An 18,052-nucleotide genomic window follows, 5' to 3' on the forward strand; every position below is an offset into this window, starting at 1 on the left:
AGGGGCTGTATCTCAGGCAGGGGTCCCAGAGCCAGGCCTGTAGCTCTAGGGCAGACAGCCGCCCTGGGCAGGGGCTGTATCTCAGACAGTGGTCCCAGAGCCAGGCCTGTAGCTCTAGGGCAGACAGCCGCCCTGGGCCGGGGCTGTATATCAGGCAGGGGTCCCAGAGCCAGGCCTGTAGCGCTAGGGCAGACAGCCGCCCTGGGCCAGGGCTGTATCTCAGGCAGGGGTCCCAGAGCCAGGCCTGTAGCCCTGGGGCAAACAGCCGCCCTGGGCCGGGGCTGTATCTCAGGCAGGGGTGCCAGAGCCAGGTCTGTAGCGCTAGGGCAGACAGCTGCCCTGGGCAGGGGCTGTATCACAGGCAGCCGTCCCAGAGTCAGCACCAGCACCAGCACGTCCCGCCAAGCCGGCCAGGCTGTGGCATGTCAGTTTCCGTGTGCTTACTGCTGCCGTTCCCACTCCACCCTGTGCAGGTGCTGGTGCCGGGCCCTGGCCTGCAGAGACACAAGGGTGCTGCCCGGAAGGCTGAGCAAGGTATTGCACCTCTGCTTCCCAGCAGCAGGCAGGGGCGTGCTCACAGGTCACAGCCCTGCAGAGCTGCCCAGGGCCGTGCAAACACCAGTGTGCCTCCTTGGCAGGCGCTGGGCAGGGGACACCGGGGGTGAGGAACGATCTCAGCCAGGCAGACAGCTCTGTGGGCATCTCATGGCTGGCCAGCGTGGGCTGCATCACTGCTGGCACAGGGGGACTGCACAGAGTGACTGGCACAGTGAGTGCTGGGGACAGGGGCTGGCACAGTGAGCACCACAGACCGGGACTGGCACAGGGGCTGCAGCTGGTACAGGGGCACCGTGCAGGGGACAGGGGCTGGCACAGGGCCACTGAGCAGGGGACAGTGGCTGGCGCAGTGAGCACCAGGGGCCAGGACTGGCACGGTGAGTGCCGGGGACAGGGGCTGGTACAGGGGCACTGCACAGGGGGCCGGGACTGGCACAGTGAGTCCCAGGGGTTGCGGCTGGTATGGGGGCACTGAGCAAGGGACAGGGGCTGGCACAGGGGCACCGCGCAGGGGGCCAGGACTGGCACAGCGAGTGCCGGGGACAGGGGCTGGCACAGGGGCACTGAGCAGGGGACAGGGGCTGGCACAGGGGCACTGCACAGGGAGCTGGGACTGGCACAGCGAGTGCTGGGGACAGGGGCTGGCACAGGGGCACTGCACAGGGGGCCGGGACTGGCAGAGTGAGTGCCAGGGGTTGCGGCTGGTACGGGGGCATTGAGCAAGGGACAGGGGCTGGCACAGTGAGCACCAGGGGCCAGGACTGGCACAGTGAGTGCCAGGGACAGGGGCTGGCACAGGGGCACCGTGCAGGGAGCCAGGACTGGCACACTGTATGCCGGGGACAGGGGCTCATGGAGGAAATTAACAGCAGGTAGTACAGCCTGGGCCTGAGGCTTCCTGGTGCTGTGGCACTGGGAGGGCAGTGCTTGCAGCTGGCACCCCCGCTCTAGGTCAGTGGTGAGGGTGGCTCTCCAGGGGCAGCTGACCAGATTGGGTGAGCGGAAGCCCGGTGCCTGCCAGCATTTGGGATGGCCGTGCCAAGCCCTGCCCGTTGCAGGCTGCTTGAGCACTCCAGGCCCCTGGTGGGCCCGCTGTGCTTGCCGGCTCAGCATGCAGGAGGGTGCGTCCTGGGCTGCCCCAGGGGCTGTTCTGTGCATGGGAGGGGGGTGCTGCGGCCTGGGCGCTGATGGGGCCCGGCAGGTGAGGGGCTGATGGGGGCAGGTGGAGCAAGTCCTGCGGCGACTACTTTGAAGGGGCTGGGCTGGGCTGGGCGGACACAGGAGTGCATATGGGCAGGGTGGGGGGGGCAGCGCTGGCGTTCTCCCCTTTCATGCCCAGGCCCTGCCCGATGGGGGTGATCAGCTCTGGGGCTGGGGCCGGGGCTGGGCTCTGCCCAGCAGGGATTGGTGCCAGGCAGATAAAGGTGCTGGGGTGTGTGCAATGAAACCTGTAATTAAATGCCTGCGTCTGTGATGATCCCAAAGCTCTGTTAGCCCTGCCCACACACCTGCCGGCCATGGTACCCAGCCCTGGAGAGCAGGCAGCGCCGTGCCTGCTGTGCTGGGGGGGCGGGGGTGCTGCTGTGGGTGTAGCTGGGGCCCTGGGGCTCTGGGCCTTGCTGCAGCAGCCGGGGTTCAGTGTGCCGGCTGGGCTCACCCTACCGGGGCAGGGCTGGTGCCGCAGGCTGGCGGTGCAGTCATGCCAGCGGTGGGCCCAGCAGCCTGCCCAAGCTGGTGGCTGACAGGCAGGTGCACAGCCCAGGGGCTCTGGGGCCCTGGCCCTGCAAGCTGGGCTGTGGGAAGGCAGCAGCTGCTGGTGTGCGCTCCCACCTCCCAGTCATCGAGCAGGCAGCCTGGCACCTGCCCAGCGCAAGCCATGGCCTGATCCTGCCCCTGCTTCCTCCTTCCCTCCTGCCCATGGCTCTGCCAGAGCCAGCAGCCCAGCCTCAGCCTGCTCTCCGAGCAGCCCCTGCCCCAAGGTGCCCCCCCTGGAACCACCCAGGGCAGGGCGCCAGGGCCATCGGGGTTAGCAGCGACATGCAAAGCAGCTGCAAGCCTCCCCCGGAGCAGAGCTGCGGGGGACCCCGACGGGTCCCGGGGCCAGGCATGGTGTGGCTGAGGCTGGGCTCCCCACAGGACGCTCGGGGTCCCAGCGAGATGCAGCAGGGCCGGGCTCTGCGCAGCTGGGCTGTGACGCAGGCTACGCTGGCGGCCCCGACGCTCATGTTCCTTCTGTCGGCTGAGCCACGCAGAGCTGGGGGTACGGGGCGAGCCAGGCAGCCACAGGCCCAGAGCTGCAGCAAAACCTGCCTCGCCAGAGTCCCAGCAATGTTTGCCTTGGCAACCGGGCGCGTAAGAGATGCTGAGCGTGTCTGCACCAGCCCCTGCCCCTGCCCCGAGCACGGGCACTGCGGGAAGGGGCCAGCTCCCGACGGGGGGTGCTGCGCTCTCTGCCCAGTGCCAGGCTCACCGGGCATGCCCCTGCGTGGCTCAGGAACAGAAGCACCGGCAGGCCTGGCTCTGCCCGGGCAGGGTGAGTGGGAGCCGCTGGACAGAGGGCACGCGGGGGCGGTGTAAAAATCTACTCTTTATTGGCCTGGCTGCGGCTGTACTTTCGGCGCACTCGCTGGCAGGCGAGCGGGTCCGGGCGAAAGGGGATGGGCCCTGCTGCCAGGGGTCAGTGCTGCAGGCAGGGGTGGGAGTCGGGCGGAGGCAGCGTGCACAGCCAGCTGTGGCAGCTGGGGCTCAGCTGAGGGGTGGGGGCCGGGCCCTGCTGTTCACACCCAGGGCAGAGGTTGGGGGCTTAGCACCACAAGGGGCGCGCGCTGGGCTGGGGCTCAGGCCCTGCCTGCACAGCCCTGCGGCTTCCGGCAGCTGGCTCGGGGGGTGTCTGAAAAGCACAAGCTGCAGCAGCGGGGCCTGGCGCCCACCTGGGAACAGGGGCAGCAGCTTCAGAGACAGGGTGGGGACGCAGGGCCAGCCCAGCTTCCCTGCAGCTCCCAGGAGCTGTGTCTACACGTGCACGCTACTTCGAAGTAGGGGCACTAACTTCGAAATAGCGCCCGTCGCGGCTACACGCGTCGGGCGCTATTTCGAAGTTAACTTCGACGTTAGGCGGCGAGACGTCGAAGTCTCTAACCCCATGAGGGGATCGGAACATCGACGTTGCCAGCCCTGGAGGACGTGTAGACGTTATTCATCGAAATAGCCTATTTCGATGTTGCTACTTGGCTTCACGTGTAGAAGTAGCCAGGGAGCGGAGACGGGCAGGAACGTTGCCTGGGGGCGGCTCCCAGCGGGGGGGGGGCAGGAATGTTGCCTGGGGGCGGCTCCCAGCGGGGGGGAGGAGGGCAGGAACGTTGCCTGGGGGCGGCTCCCACGGGGGGGGCGGGCAGGAACGTTGCCCAGGGGGCGGCTCTCAGCGGGGGGCGGGCAGGAACGTTGCCTGGGGGCGGCTCCCAGCGGGGAGAGGGGGGCAGGAACGTTGCCTGGGGGGCGGCTCCCAGCGGGGGGGGGGGGACAGGAACGTTGCCCCGGGGGCGGCTCCCATCGGGGGTCGGGGCAGGAACGTTGCCTGGGGGGCGGCTCCCAGCGGGGGGGGGGGACAGGAACGTTGGCCGGGGGGCGGCTCCCAGCGGGGGGGGAGGACAGGAACGTTGGCCGGGGGGCGGCTCCCAGCGGGGAGAGGGGGGCAGGAACGTTGCCCGGGGGCGGCTCCCAGCGGGAGGGGGGCAGGAACGTTGCCCGGGGGGCGGCTCCCAGCGGCAGGGGGGGCAGGAACGTTGCCCAGGGGGCGGCTCCCATCGGGGAGAGGGGGGCAGGAATGTTGCCCGGGGGGCGGCTCCCAGCGGGGGGGGGGGGGACAGGAACGTTGCCCGGGGGGCGGCTCCCAGCGGCGGGAGGGGCGGGGCAGGAACGTTGCCCGGGGGCGGCTCCCAGCGGCGGGGGGGGCAGGAAGGTTGCCCGGGGGGCGGCTCCCATCGGGGGTCGGGGCAGGAACGTTGCCTGGGGGGCGGCTCCCAGCGGGGAGAGGGGGGCAGGAACGTTGCCCGGGGGCGGCTCCCAGCGGGAGGGGGGCAGGAACGTAGCCCGGGGGGCGGCTCCCAGCGGGGGGGGGGCGGGGCAGGAACGTTGCCCGGGGGGCGGCTCCCAGCGGGGGGGGGCGGGGCAGGAACGTTGCCCGGGGGGCGGCTCCCAGCGGCGGGGGGGGCGGGGCAGGAACGTTGCCCGGGGGGCGGCTCCCAGCGGCGGGGGGGGCAGGAACGTTGCCCGGGGGGCGGCTCCCAGCGGGAGGGGGGCAGGAACGTTGCCCGGGGGGTGGCTCCCAGCGGCGGGGGGGGCAGGAACGTTGCCCGGGGGGCGGCTCCCAGCGGGTGGGGGCGGGGCAGGAACGTTGCCCGGGGGGCGGCTCCCAGCGGCGGGGGGGGCAGGAACGTTGCCCGGGGGGCGGCTCCCAGCGGGGGGGGGCGGGGCAGGAACGTTGCCCGGGGGGCGGCTCCCAGCGGCGGGGGGGGGCAGGAACGTTGCCCGGGGGGCGGCTCCCAGCGGGGGGGGGGGGGCAGGAACGTTGCCCGGTGGGCGGCTCTGCGGGGGGGTGGGCAGGACCTGCCACCAGTGGAGCAGCAGACGCACGTGGTGACACAGGCTGGTCCGTGAACGCCAAGCACACGCGCACACGCACGGTACAGAAGCAGGGAGACGCTCACGGGATACAGCGAGCAGTCCTGTGGCATCTCATAGACTAACCGTGCGGAGCATGGGCTTTCGTGGGCACAGACCCGCTTCGGCAGACGCCTGAGTGGGGGGTCAGAGGGGCAGTTAAAGAGGGGTCCCGGTGAAGGGGAGGGCCGGAGCTGACAAGGTCTGCTCAGTCCGGCGGGGGGGATGGCCCATGGTCAGGAGCACACAGCAAGAGAGGAGAAACCGGGTCAGAGCAGACGGGGGACGGGGCCCATTGACAGATTCTCATGCGGAGGTGCGAACTTCCGGCGCAGAGAAGCTTGTAGGCAGGGGCGAGCCGCTCCCAGTCTCTGGTTAACCCTGGGCTGATGGAGTCACATTTGCACGTGAATTGCAGCTCAGAGATTCTCTCTCCATTTCAGTTTCGAATTGTTTTTTCTGCTTTTAAATCTGTTACTGAGTGTCCAGGGAGACCGAAGTGTTCTCCTGACTGGTCCGACTTGGTTTTTCTCCTCTCTTCATCTATGCTACTGATAATGGGCCATTTCCACCCTGACTGAACAGACCTCCTCAGCTCTGGGCCTCTCCATTACTGAGCGCACCTCTTTAAGTACCCCCTGAAACCACCCCCCACTCATGCGTCTGCCAAAGTGGGTCTGTCCCCACGAAAGCCCATGCTCCAAACTACCTCTTAGTCTATAAGGTGCCACAGGACTGCTTGTTATTCTCGAAGCTACAGACTAACTTGGCTCCCTCTCTGACACTTGGCACACGGTACATGTGCAGGGACACACACACAGGGTACACACACATGCTACAGCTGCAGGGACACGTGCACACAGGGTAAACATGCAGGGACACACACACGGTAGAGATGCACACACAGTACACACGCAGGGGACACGCACACAGGGTACACACATGCACACACAGTACACATGCAGGGACATGCACACAGGGTACACACGCAGGGACATGCAGATGGTACATGCGCACACGGTACACACTCATGCACACAATACACACGCAGGGACATGCACACGGTACACACATGCACACAGTACACATGCAGGGTACACACATGCACACACAGTACACATGCAGGGACATGCACACAGGGTACACACGCAGGGACATGCAGATGGTACATGCGCACACGGTACACACTCATGCACACAATACACACGCAGGGACATGCACACGGTACACACATGCACACAGTACACATGCAGGGTACACACACACTACACATGCAGGGGACACACACACTCAGGGGACACACGCAGGGACATGCACACACACATACACCCACAGCTGTCTGGGGCAGGCTCTGGTCAGGTGTCTCCACCCTCCCCAGCCAGCTGGCCGCTCTGGGGTGCAGGCATCAGGCAGGGAGCGAGGTGGAGGAGGTGCAGGGCCAGGCGGGCTGCAGCACTCAGCTTGGGGGGCCGGGGGGCTCTGGGAGCAAGGCAGAGCAAGGGGCTGATCCACAAGCAGCTTCGGCCACGGGCTGGGGGGCCTCATCCCCCTGGAACTGCTCCTGGGCCCTCCTGGCACCCCCGGCCGGGCTGCCGGAGTCCACCCGGGGCCGCTCGCCCGGGGCTGCAGAGAAGCTCAGCTCAGCGCCGCCGGCTGGGAGGGAGCTGCGGGAACGGGGGCACCGGTCCCCGGAGCGCGTCCGCCGCAGCACAGCCTGGGGGCAGAGGAGAGGTGGTTACTCGAGGCTGGACGGACCTGGCCGGGAACCAGGGCTCCGGCTCTGCCGGCCTTGGGGCGCCGGGGCACACGCTGCCAGCGGTCCCTCTCCCGGAGCCGCTTACCTTCCTGGCCAGCCCCAGGGGGCTGCAGGGGGCCGAGGCGCTGCTGTAGAGGCTGAGGCTGGAGGCGGAGCGGCTGGGAGACTGCACTTTGGAGGGGGGCGCGGACTGGCTGCCGGCGGCCGGGGCCCCCAAGGCCTCTTGAGACAGGTATTTCTCATTGATCTTCAGGTTCGTCCTCCCCTTCACTGCGCGGGAGACAGACGGTGAGCGAGCGGGGCCGCTGCCAGGGCCATGCCTGGGCTGCAATGCACCAGCAGCCGGGCACAAGCAGGCAGAGGTCCTGGCTGGGCTTGCCAAAGGGGCAGCCACGGTGGGACTGAGCGCTGCTGCCTGCGGAGTATCGCTGGGATGCTTTTCAGGCGAGACTGGGCTATGAGACAGCAGCAGGCTCTGGTGTGCTCCTTAGCGCTGGGAGGGGAGTGGGATGGAACTGGGGGCTGGGAGCCAGGACTCCTGGGTTCTCTCTGCAGTGCTGGGAGGGCAGTGGGGGCTGATGGGTAGAGCATGGGGCTGGAAGCCAGGACTCCTGGGTTCTCTCCTCAGTGCTGGGAGGGCAGCGGGGGGCTGATGGGTAGAGCAGAGAGCTGGGAGCCGGGACTCCTGGGTTCTCTCTGCAGCGCTGGGAGATGTGGGGCTCACAGCTGGGCTGGGGGCCCATGACCTGGGGAGGGGCAGCTGCTCTCATTCTGGAAGTGCCACGCACCAAATGGGCTGGCAGCAAACCCGCGTTTCTGCCTGGCTACAGGCTGTGGGGAAGGAATGTCTGTCTGTCCAGCCAGCACTGGGCCCCTCCAAGCTCTGGGACCCAGGGCTGTTCCCTTCCCATCCCTGGGCCTGGGGCACCCCCTGCTGGCTGCTCCGGGCAAAGCGAAGGCACCTGAGCCCCACACTTCCCCCAGCTGCATGCTTGCTGCTCTGGGGGCGGCCCAGGGTACGTCTTCACAGCAGGGAAGATAGAGCCAGTCAAGGTCGACCTTGAGCTTGACTTAGCACACCTGGTAGGGACACAGTGAATTGAACTCCAGGGGGCCTACGTTGGCACTGGTACTCCTGCCGGGTGAGGGACACCGATGGGAATGAACACTGCTGGTGGGGTGCAGTGAATCGAACTCCCCTGGGGCCTGCGTTGGCACTGGTACTCCTGCCGGGTGAGGGACACCGATGGGGATGAACACTGCTGGTGGGGTGCAGTGAATCGAACTCCCCTGGGGCCTGCGTTGGCACTGGTACTCCTGCCGGGTGAGGGACACCGATGGGAGTGAACACTGCTGGAGGGACACAGTGAATCAAACTCCCGGGGGGCCTGCGTTGGCACTGGTACTCCTGCCAGGTGAGGGACACCGATGGGAATGAACACTGCTGGTGGGGTGCAGTGAATCGAACTCCCCTGGGGCCTGCGTTGGCACTGGTACTCCTGCCGGGTGAGGGACACCGATGGGAGTGAACACTGCTGGAGGGACACAGTGAATCAAACTCCCGGGGGGCCTGTGTTGGCACTGGTACTCCTGCCAGGTGAGGAACACCGATGGGAATGAACACTGCTGGTGGGGCGCAGTGAATCGAACTCCCGGGGGGCCTACGTTGGCACTGGTACTCCTGCCAGGTGAGGGACACCGATGGGAATGAACACTGCTGGTGGGGCGCAGTGAATCGAACTCCCGGGGGGCCTGCGTTGGCACTGGTACTCCTGCCGGGTGAGGGACACCGATGGGAATGAACACTGCTGGTGGGGTGCAGTGAATCAAACTCCCGGGGGGCCTGCGTTGGCACTGGTACTCCTGCCAGGTGAGGGACACCGATGGGAATGAACACTGCTGGTGGGGCGCAGTGAATCGAACTCCCGGGGGGCCTGCGTTGGCACTGGTACTCCTGCCAGGTGAGGGACACCGATGGGAGTGAACACTGCTGGAGGGACACAGTGAATCAAACTCCCGGGGGGCCTGCGTTGGCACTGGTACTCCTGCCAGGTGAGGGACACCGATGGGAATGAACACTGCTGGTGGGGCGCAGTGAATCGAACTCCCGGGGGGCCTGCGTTGGCACTGGTACTCCTGCCAGGTGAGGGACACCGATGGGAGTGAACACTGCTGGAGGGACGCAGTGAATCGAACTCCCGGGGGGCCTGCGTTGGCACTGGTACTCCTGCCAGGTGAGGGACACCGATGGGAATGAACACTGCTGGTGGGGCGCAGTGAATCGAACTCCCGGGGGGCCTGCGTTGGCACTGGTACTCCTGCCAGGTGAGGGACACCGATGGGAGTGAACACTGCTGGAGGGACGCAGTGAATCGAACTCCCGGGGGGCCTGCGTTGGCACTGGTACTCCTGCCAGGTGAGGGACACCGATGGGAGTGAACACTGCTGGTGGGGCTCAGTGAATCGAACTCCCGGGGGGCCTGCGTTGGCACTGGTACTCCTGCCAGGTGAGGGACACCGATGGGAGTGAACACTGCTGGAGGGACGCAGTGAATCGAACTCCCGGGAGGCCTGCGTTGGCACTGGTACTCCTGCCGGGTGAGGGACACCGATGGGAGTGAACACTGCTGGAGGGACGCAGTGAATCGAACTCCCGGGGGGCCTGCGTTGGCACTGGTACTCCTGCCAGGTGAGGGACACCGATGGGAGTGAACACTGCTGGTGGGGCTCAGTGAATCGAACTCCCGGGGGGCCTGCGTTGGCACTGGTACTCCTGCCAGGTGAGGGACACCGATGGGAGTGAACACTGCTGGTGGGGTGCAGTGAATCGAACTCCCGGGGGGCCTGCGTTGGCACTGGTACTCCTGCCGGGTGAGGGACACCGATGGGAGTGAACACTGCTGGAGGGACGCAGTGAATCGAACTCCCGGGAGGCCTGCGTTGGCACTGGTACTCCTGCCGGGTGAGGGACACCGATGGGAGTGAACACTGCTGGTGGGGCGCAGTGAATCAAACTCCCCTGGGGCCTGCGTTGGCAATGGTACTCCTGCCGGGTGAGGGACACCGATGGGAGGGACGCAGTGAATCGAACTCCCGGGGGGCCTGCGTTGGCACTTGTACTCCTGCCGGGTGAGGGACACCAATGGGAGTGAACACTGCTGGAGGGACGCAGTGAATCGAACTCCCGGGGGGCCTGCGTTGGCACTTGTACTCCTGCCAGGTGAGGGACACCGATGGGAGGGACGCAGTGAATCGAACTCCCGGGGGGCCTGCGTTGGCACTTGTACTCCTGCCAGGTGAGGGACACCGATGGGAGTGAACACTGCTGGTGGGGCGCAGTGAATCGGACTCCCGGGGGGCCTGCGTTGGCACTTGTACTCCTGCCAGGTGAGGGACACCGATGGGAGTGAACACTGCTGGTGGGGCGCAGTGAATCGAACTCCCGGGGGGCCTGCGTTGGCACTGGTACTCCTGCCTGGTGAGGGACACCGATGGGAGTGAACACTGCTGGTGGGGCGCAGTGAATCGAACTCCCGGGGGGCCTGCGTTGGCACTTGCACTCCTGCCTGGTGAGGGACACCGATGGGAGTGAACACTGCTGGTGGGGCGCAGTGAATCGAACTCCCGGGGCCCCTGCTTTGGCACTGGTACTCCTGCCGGGTGAGGGACACCGATGGGAGTGAACACTGCTGGTGGGGCGCAGTGAATCGAACTCCCGGGGGCCCTGCTTTGGCACTGGTACTCCTGCCGGGTGAGGGACACCGATGGGAGTGAACACTGCTGGTGGGGCGCAGTGAATCGAACTCCCGGGGGCCCTGCTTTGGCACTGGTACTCCTGCCTGGTGAGGGACACCGATGGGAGTGAACACTGCTGGTGGGGCGCAGTGAATCGAACTCCCGGGGGGGGGCGCTGCTTTGGCACTGGTACTCCTGCCTGGTGAGGGACACCGATGGGAGTGAACACTGCTGGTGGGGCGCAGTGAATCGAACTCCCGGGGGCCCTGCTTTGGCACTGGTACTCCTGCCGGGTGAGGGACACCGATGGGAGTGAACACTGCTGGTGGGGCGCAGTGAATCGAATTCCCGGGGGGGGGCGCTGCGTTGGCACTGGTACTCCTGCCTGGTGAGGGACACCGATGGGAGTGAACACTGCTGGAGGGACGCAGTGAATCGAACTCCTGGGGGGCCTGCGTTGGCACTTGTACTCCTGCCTGGTGAGGGACACCGATGGGAGTGAACACTGCTGGAGGGACGCAGTGAATCGAACTCCCCTGGGGCCTGCGTTGGCACTGGTACTCCTGCCGGGTGAGGGACACCGATGGGCGTGAACACTGCTGGAGGGACGCAGTGAATCGAACTCCCCTGGGGCCTGCGTTGGCACTGGTACTCCTGCCGGGTGAGGGACACCGATGGGCGTGAACACTGCTGGAGGGACGCAGTGAATCGAACTCCCAGGGGGCCCATGTTGGGTGTCTGTGTCCTGCCCCGTCAGGAATGAGGGACGTCAGCAGGAGTGAACACTCCTGTCAGCCCCCGTCAGAGCAGATGGCATGGTAGCTGGCATTACGGTACATTGACTCCAGTGCACCAATTAACACAGCTGGAATTGCATGCCTTAGCTCACCCACCCCTGGAGCATAGACTGCCTGCAACCTCCCTGGTGTAGGTGAGCTTGGGCCTCCCAACACCTGCTCCGCTCAGCCCATCACCAGGGTGAAATTCTGCTGCTTCCTAGGGCCCTGGAAGCAGCACGGCTGGGCTGGGACCAGAGGGCACAGGGCAGATGGCAGGACCCTGCTCCCCTAGTCTGGGTCCCCTGCTCTCATTACTGGGCAGGGCCACCTACAGGTTCATAGTGGGGCCAGAGACTCAAGCCTTTAGGGCTCACATAACAGAGCTTGTCAGGGGGATGGAGGGACAAGGCCAGGGGCCCTGGAGGCTGCACACAGGGTCTCAAGCGAGTCAGACTGTACAAGGCCCCTCCTAGGCACTGCAGTAAGTGGGGTGCCAGGGGCCCATGGCAGGGGGTCTCCCACAGGGCTATCAGGTGCCCAGTTTTCAACCAGACCGGCCGGTTGAAAAGGGACTCTGGTGTGACCTTATTGGATTGTGAGATGAACGAGCAAAACATCGTTGCAACCACTCTTCCAGGTTGGCATCAAATATTGGGCAAAGTGGGCCACATGAGGTGCCTACAGAAACCTGGCGATTCGCTGATTTGGTTGAGACTGCTCAGACGCAGGCATCGTTTTTGTATTTGAAGTTACAAGTATTGGCTCCGTACTTCTGTCTGAAATGTTTGCATCTGACAGACCTCAGCAGGAGGCTCTCCAACCGACTGCAAAAGGGGGACTGTCAGCCCTCGACCGGCAGTGCCAATCCACACTGGAGGATCTTTGCTATAAATATTCAGACCACCAGGTAGGCAATGGCTCGTTGCCTTAAAAGGACATGGACAGACGACCTGCTTATGTGAAGCAGCAAGAACAATAGGATTCCCTCCCCGGAGGTCAGGGTTATAAAAAAAAGGCCCTGGGGGCTCCTCTGTTTTTGTCTTCAGTCCAGACCATCATCTCTGCTATGAGCTGACCCCTGAAGGGATGGATGGCCTGTCCTAACACAGGAACACACCATCCCAATGCACAGTAAGAAAAGCCAATATGGCAGGCGACCAGGTTGGCTTAACAGGGAAATCTCTGGTGACCTTGAACACAAAAAGGAAGCTTACAAGAAGTGGAACCATGGCAGATGACTCGGGAAGAGTATAAATACATTGCTCAAACATGCAGGAGCGCAATAAGGAAGGCCAAAGCACAACTGGAGTTGCAGCTAGCAAGGGATATGAAAGGCAAGAAACGTTTCTACAGGCATGTTAGCAATAAGAAAGTGGTCAGGGAACGTGTGGGGCCTTTACGGAATGGAGAAGGGAACCTAGTGACGGATGATGTGGAAAACTCTGAAATACTCAATGCTTTTTTTGCCTCTTGTGATGGGGTTCAGGGGTCCCCCTGCACTGCACCCCGGCCGCTGGCAGGAGTGACTCTCACTCAGCAGGTACAACAGGAGGTTTATTAGGCAACAGACGCACAGTTTGTCACAGAAGCGTCAGTGCAGCAGCCAGAGACAGTCCTTCCAACCCGTCCTGGGGAGAGGAGCCCGAGGGGGGCCCCTCTGGGGTGTAGCTTTCCCCCTCCTCCGGCTGGCTGCCTTCCAGCTCTCTCCTCCCCTAGCCTCTAACTGCCGCCCCCGATTCAAAACCCAGCTCAGCTCCTCCCTGCTCTTTGTTCAGGCAGAGGTGTCACCTGCCAGTTGTAGCCCCAGGGTCATCCTTAGCCACTGGGAGCTGCTGCTTGCCTCAGACATCCAGCCTGACTCACACATGCACTCCCCCCACTCCATCACACCTCTGTCTTCACGGACAAGGCCAGCTTCCAGACTGCTGCATTGGGCACTACAATATGCAGAGGAGGTGGGCAGCCCTCAGTGGAAAGAGAACCAGCTAAGAACTATTTAGAAAAGCACAAATCCATGTGGCTGGATTTAATGCATCTGAGGGAATTGGCTGATGTGACTGCAGAACCATTGGCCATTATCTTTGAAAACTGCTGGTGATCAGGGAGGTCTTGGATTATTGGAACAAGGAAAACGCAGTGCCCAGCTTTAAAAGAAGAAAGGAGAATCCAGGGAACTACAGACGGGCCACAGCCTCACCTCAGTCCCTGGACAAATCATGGAGGGGATCCTCGAGGAACCCATTCTGAAGCACTTGAAGAGAGGAAAGTGATCAGGAATAGTCAACACGGTTTCACCAAAGGCAAATCATGCCTGATCAACCTGACTGCCTTCTACAAGGAAGTAACTGGCTCTGTGGATATGGCGAAGGTGGTGGATGTGGTATCTTCTCTTCGCTCTCGGTGGTCACTCAATAACGAGTAGGATGTCTTCATGTCACCCTTCTATTTGTGAGTCTGTTGATGGCTGATCAGCTAGATTCTGGAGCCGCAGATCTCATCACAGAAGTGGCAGGTGTTAGTAGCTGTTGGAGGGGCATGGGGCAGTTTCTGATGCTCTTTTCTTCTGCTCCCCTTCTCCTTGTCTGCACTGTGGTGGGACTTCTCACATTGCGCCACGCCCCTCATGGATTGCCGTTCTCCACGGGGGATGGTTCTGGGCAAGGTTCTCCCAAATGTTGACACCAGTGCTGCACTTTTTCATGTGTACCTGCAGCCTGTCCATATCTCGCTTCCGCTGGTCCCCAGTGCTCCTCTGTCCTTCCTCCAACTTGGAAACAGAATCTGTTTTGGGAGGCACTGACCAGACATCCAAACCACGTGACCAATCCAATGAAGCTGTTGATGAATGATAATAGCTTCAATGCTGGTCATGGTCGACTCTTTCAGGATGCTGGTGTTCGCGTGTCTGTCCTCCCACGAGGTGTGTAGGATTCTCCTGAGGCAGCATTGATGATATTAAGTGCCTTCAAAAGACGCTTGTGTGTTGTCCAGGTTTCACATGTGTACAGTAGCACTGGAACACCCACTGCAAGGTGTACCAGGAGCTTAGTCTCAGGATAGATGTCCTGTTTCTCAAAGACCCTTTGTCTCAGTCAGGCGAAAAAGAACTTGCATGTCTCAGACGATGCTGGGTTTCTGCATCAGTGTTAACGTTAGCGGAAAGCTGACTTCCAAGGAATGGGAGTTGCTCTGCATTTTCCAGCAGTTCTCCATTGACTTAATAGAAGGTGCACAAGATTGTCCCGTCGGTGAAGGTTGGAGGAGCATCTTGGTCTTTTTGATGTTCAGTGTGAAGCTGAGCTTCTCGAATGCTTCAGCAAAGGCACTTAGGCTGGTCTGAAAGTCTGTGGGACAAAGAGCAACAACCATGTTGTCACCTGCATACTGGAGCTCCATGACAGAGGTTGTGGAGGTCTTGCTTTCAGCCTTTGGTCTCCCGAGACTGAAAAGCTTCCTGTTCGTTCTACAGACAGTCCTCACGCCATCTGGAGGCTGGCCCTCAATGGGAAGGGTCAGGGCGATGAAGATGCAGAACAGTGCTGGGGCAATGACGCAGCCTTGTTTGACTCCCGTTTTGACCTCAAAGGGGTTTCTTTGGGATCTGCTGTTGCTCAGCACTGTGGCAGTAATGTGTCGTGAAGCAGCCTTAAAATGCTAATGAACGCTGTGGGGCCATCGGTCTTTGAGAGGATGGTCCGCAGGATGCTACGATCAACTGAGTTGAATGGTTTGGGGCAGTCGGTCTTTGAGAGGATGGTCCACAGGGTGCTACGATCGACTGAGTTGAATGGTTTGGTCAGGTTGATGAAACTCGTATATACAACTTGGTTGTGTTCACAACATTTTTCTTGCAGTTGTCGGGCAGTGAAGATCACATCCGCTGTTCCTTGGAATGTCTGGAAGCGACACGGGGAGTATGGGAGAATTTCTCCAGACAGTGGCAGGAGTCGATTTGCAAGGGTTCAAGCTAAGATTTTTCCCTGCTGTTGCCAGGAGGGAGATGCCACAATAATTTCCACAGTCCGACTTGTCACCCTTCTTGAAAAGACTGATGCTCAGTGTGTCTCTGAAATCTTGTAGCATCTGCTCCTTGTCCCAGATCGTGAGAATCAGGAGGTGGGGTGTGTGTGGAGCTCTGGCCCAGCTTCTTTGAAACTCACGGTCCTGCTCCCATCGCCGTTCACCAGTCTCCGTAGGGCTCAAGTGCAGGGGAGTCACGCACAGAGGAAGACACCTGTGCACACGGTTCTTTTAACGTGGGGGGGCCCATGGCCCTGCAGCCACCACATGGTTCTTGGTGGATAGAAAACTCAGGTCCAATGGCAGGGAACCCACAACTGGGAGTCTCCTGTCGGCTGCAGCCTTCATCCACCTTCACTGCCATTGCAGCATCACCCCAGCTGTCCCCCACTGCTCTGCTGTTGAGGACTTTTAGGATCGTTCTTTGTCTGGACCCTCCCCCTTGAGCTTGTCAGCATGGGTGACCCTGCTGGGCGTATGAGACTTGGCATCACTCTTGTGGGATTAATTAGTAAAAATGAAACTGTTTGTAATATTGTATTAATTCTTTGTATGATAAATAATATTACCTATAAGCACAGGATTAGTCTCAAAAGTGAGGTATTCCTATAAAACCCAGGTATACGCATCCAGAATGTTATTGATTTATACTTGTGATTTATATCTGTAATTCAAGTTAGATTGTAACATGTACCATTGTAAACCAAAACATGACTCCATGCTGTAACCAAGGATCCATTTTGACAACATACTCCATTTTGTAAAGTTCTGCTGAAACTAGAATTTTGTCTAATTGTATTAGATGTGTGAATGGGGACTGTGAGATGGGACTGATCCTTAACACCTGCCTGTCCTGATGGCCGAACACCAGCTCTCCCTCAGTGGCTGAAGGGTGCAGACAACACCCTGAAGGTGAGAAGAGGATCCAGGCCGAAGAGAAAAGAACAAAGTCCCCTTAAGGACAAGACGAAAGTCACGCCTGCTGCTGAACCCTGCAGCAGCACGACACAGCAGGGCCCACAGGCTGACAGCGAACGTGAGGCCTGTAGAAGAAGTGGGGAGATGGGAAGACCTTTGGGTAATGTTCTGCTTACAGCACTGAAGAGCATCGGTGCGTGCCCGGCAGAAACCCAGCTCTTCCTCCTGCCCGGCTCTCCTGGCCAGTCAGCTGCCATGAGCTGCCAACTCAAGCTGCCAGCTCAAGCTACTTTCAGGACTGGTAACTACACAGGAGGTGCAAAAGATTTGTGTGTGTGTGTTAGATATCAGTTATCAGGCAAACCGTATTCTTATGCTAAAGGCGGCATGCTGCCTTGCCCCTGAAAAGACCCTGTGTGCTTTATCTGTATAAACGCTCACGGGTTCATTGGAACACACAAGCCCACAGCAGTGATAAGGTGACGATTCAGAGAGTAGGCGGATGTGATGTATCTGGGGTTTAGCAAAGCTTTTGATATGGTCTTTCACAGCACAGCTTAAACCTCCCAAGACGGGAATTCTCTCAGCTGGCAACATCCATCGTCTGGCAGGACCACGGAAGTTGCTGGACAAGAGACCCAACGTGGCACATCAGCAAGGGGAGCCCAGTCGCCAAGGGCAGGGAAACTCAGTGGGGCTTGCGTCCCTGGCCAGAGGTGGCAGCCAGCCAGCCAGACCTGACCTCTGTGGGGCCGGGGCTGCAGCCAGTGCCCGTGGGGGCCAGGACCGGGCAGGCAGCCTGGCCAGGGCTACATTAGGCACCCATGGGGCCAGACCGCACCGACAGCCCGGCTGGAGCCACTCTGTGCTGAGGCCGGGGCTGAGGCCTGCAGGACCAGGGCGGTCTCCAGCACACCAGCCGGAGCCGGAGCTGGAGCAGGCCTGTGGCTCTTGGGCCATGCCAGAAGCCCAGTCGCGGTGGAGCTGGCACCCAGGGGGCCAGGGCCACAGATGGGGACATGTCCAGCATGGGACTGGAACCAGCCTCTGCAGCTGGCAACTGGAGGTGGCTGGGTCAGTATTGGCCCAGCAGCGGCCAGGGTCTGGCAAGAAGTCAGGGGAGGGTAAGAGGAGCAGGCAGCAGACCTCCCTTCATCTGGCAAATTCCCTTGCCTGGGACCAGTCAGGTCCCAAGGGTGCTGGACAAAGGAGGAGCAACCTGTATTCTCGCCAGCAAGTTAAAGAAGTATGGGTTGGATGAATGGACTGCAAGGTGGATAGAAAGCTGGTTAGATCATTGGGCTGAACCAGCTGTGATCAACAGCTCCATGTCCAGTTGACAATCGATATCAAGCGGAGTCACAGAATCATTGAACCCTAGGGCTGGAAGGGACCTCAGGAGGTCATCTAGTCCAGCCCCCTGCTTCAAGCAGGATCAAACCCTACTAAGTCACCCCAGCCAGGACCTTGTCCAGCCGGGACTTAAAAACCTCTAGAGATGGAGAATCCACCACCTCTCTAGGCAACGCATTCCAGTGCTTCACCACCCGCCTGGGGAAGTAGTTTTTCCTAATATCTAACCTACACCTCCCCCTCTTCAACTTCAGACCATTGCTCCTTGCTCTGC

The 18,052-nt window shown here is 61.5% G+C and overlaps 1 protein-coding gene across 1 annotated transcript in view; it reads right to left on the bottom strand.

Moving 5' to 3' along the window:
• Positions 1 to 5,993: 5,993 nt before the first annotated feature.
• LOC142009002 (microtubule-actin cross-linking factor 1, isoforms 6/7-like) overlaps positions 5,994 to 18,052 on the bottom strand; it is a 177,971-nt gene continuing 165,912 nt past the window's right edge. The window contains exons 36-37 of the mRNA XM_074986421.1: positions 7,059 to 7,243; positions 5,994 to 6,931 (exon numbers count right to left, since the gene is read on the bottom strand). Of these exons, the coding sequence (XP_074842522.1) occupies positions 6,674 to 6,931; positions 7,059 to 7,243 (443 nt within the window). The 3' untranslated portion in view covers positions 5,994 to 6,673. The remainder of the gene's footprint in view (positions 6,932 to 7,058; positions 7,244 to 18,052) is intronic.

The sequence above is a fragment of the Carettochelys insculpta genome, chromosome 2 (assembly GCF_033958435.1).
Source record: "Carettochelys insculpta isolate YL-2023 chromosome 2, ASM3395843v1, whole genome shotgun sequence".
Lineage (NCBI taxonomy): Eukaryota > Metazoa > Chordata > Testudines > Carettochelyidae > Carettochelys > Carettochelys insculpta.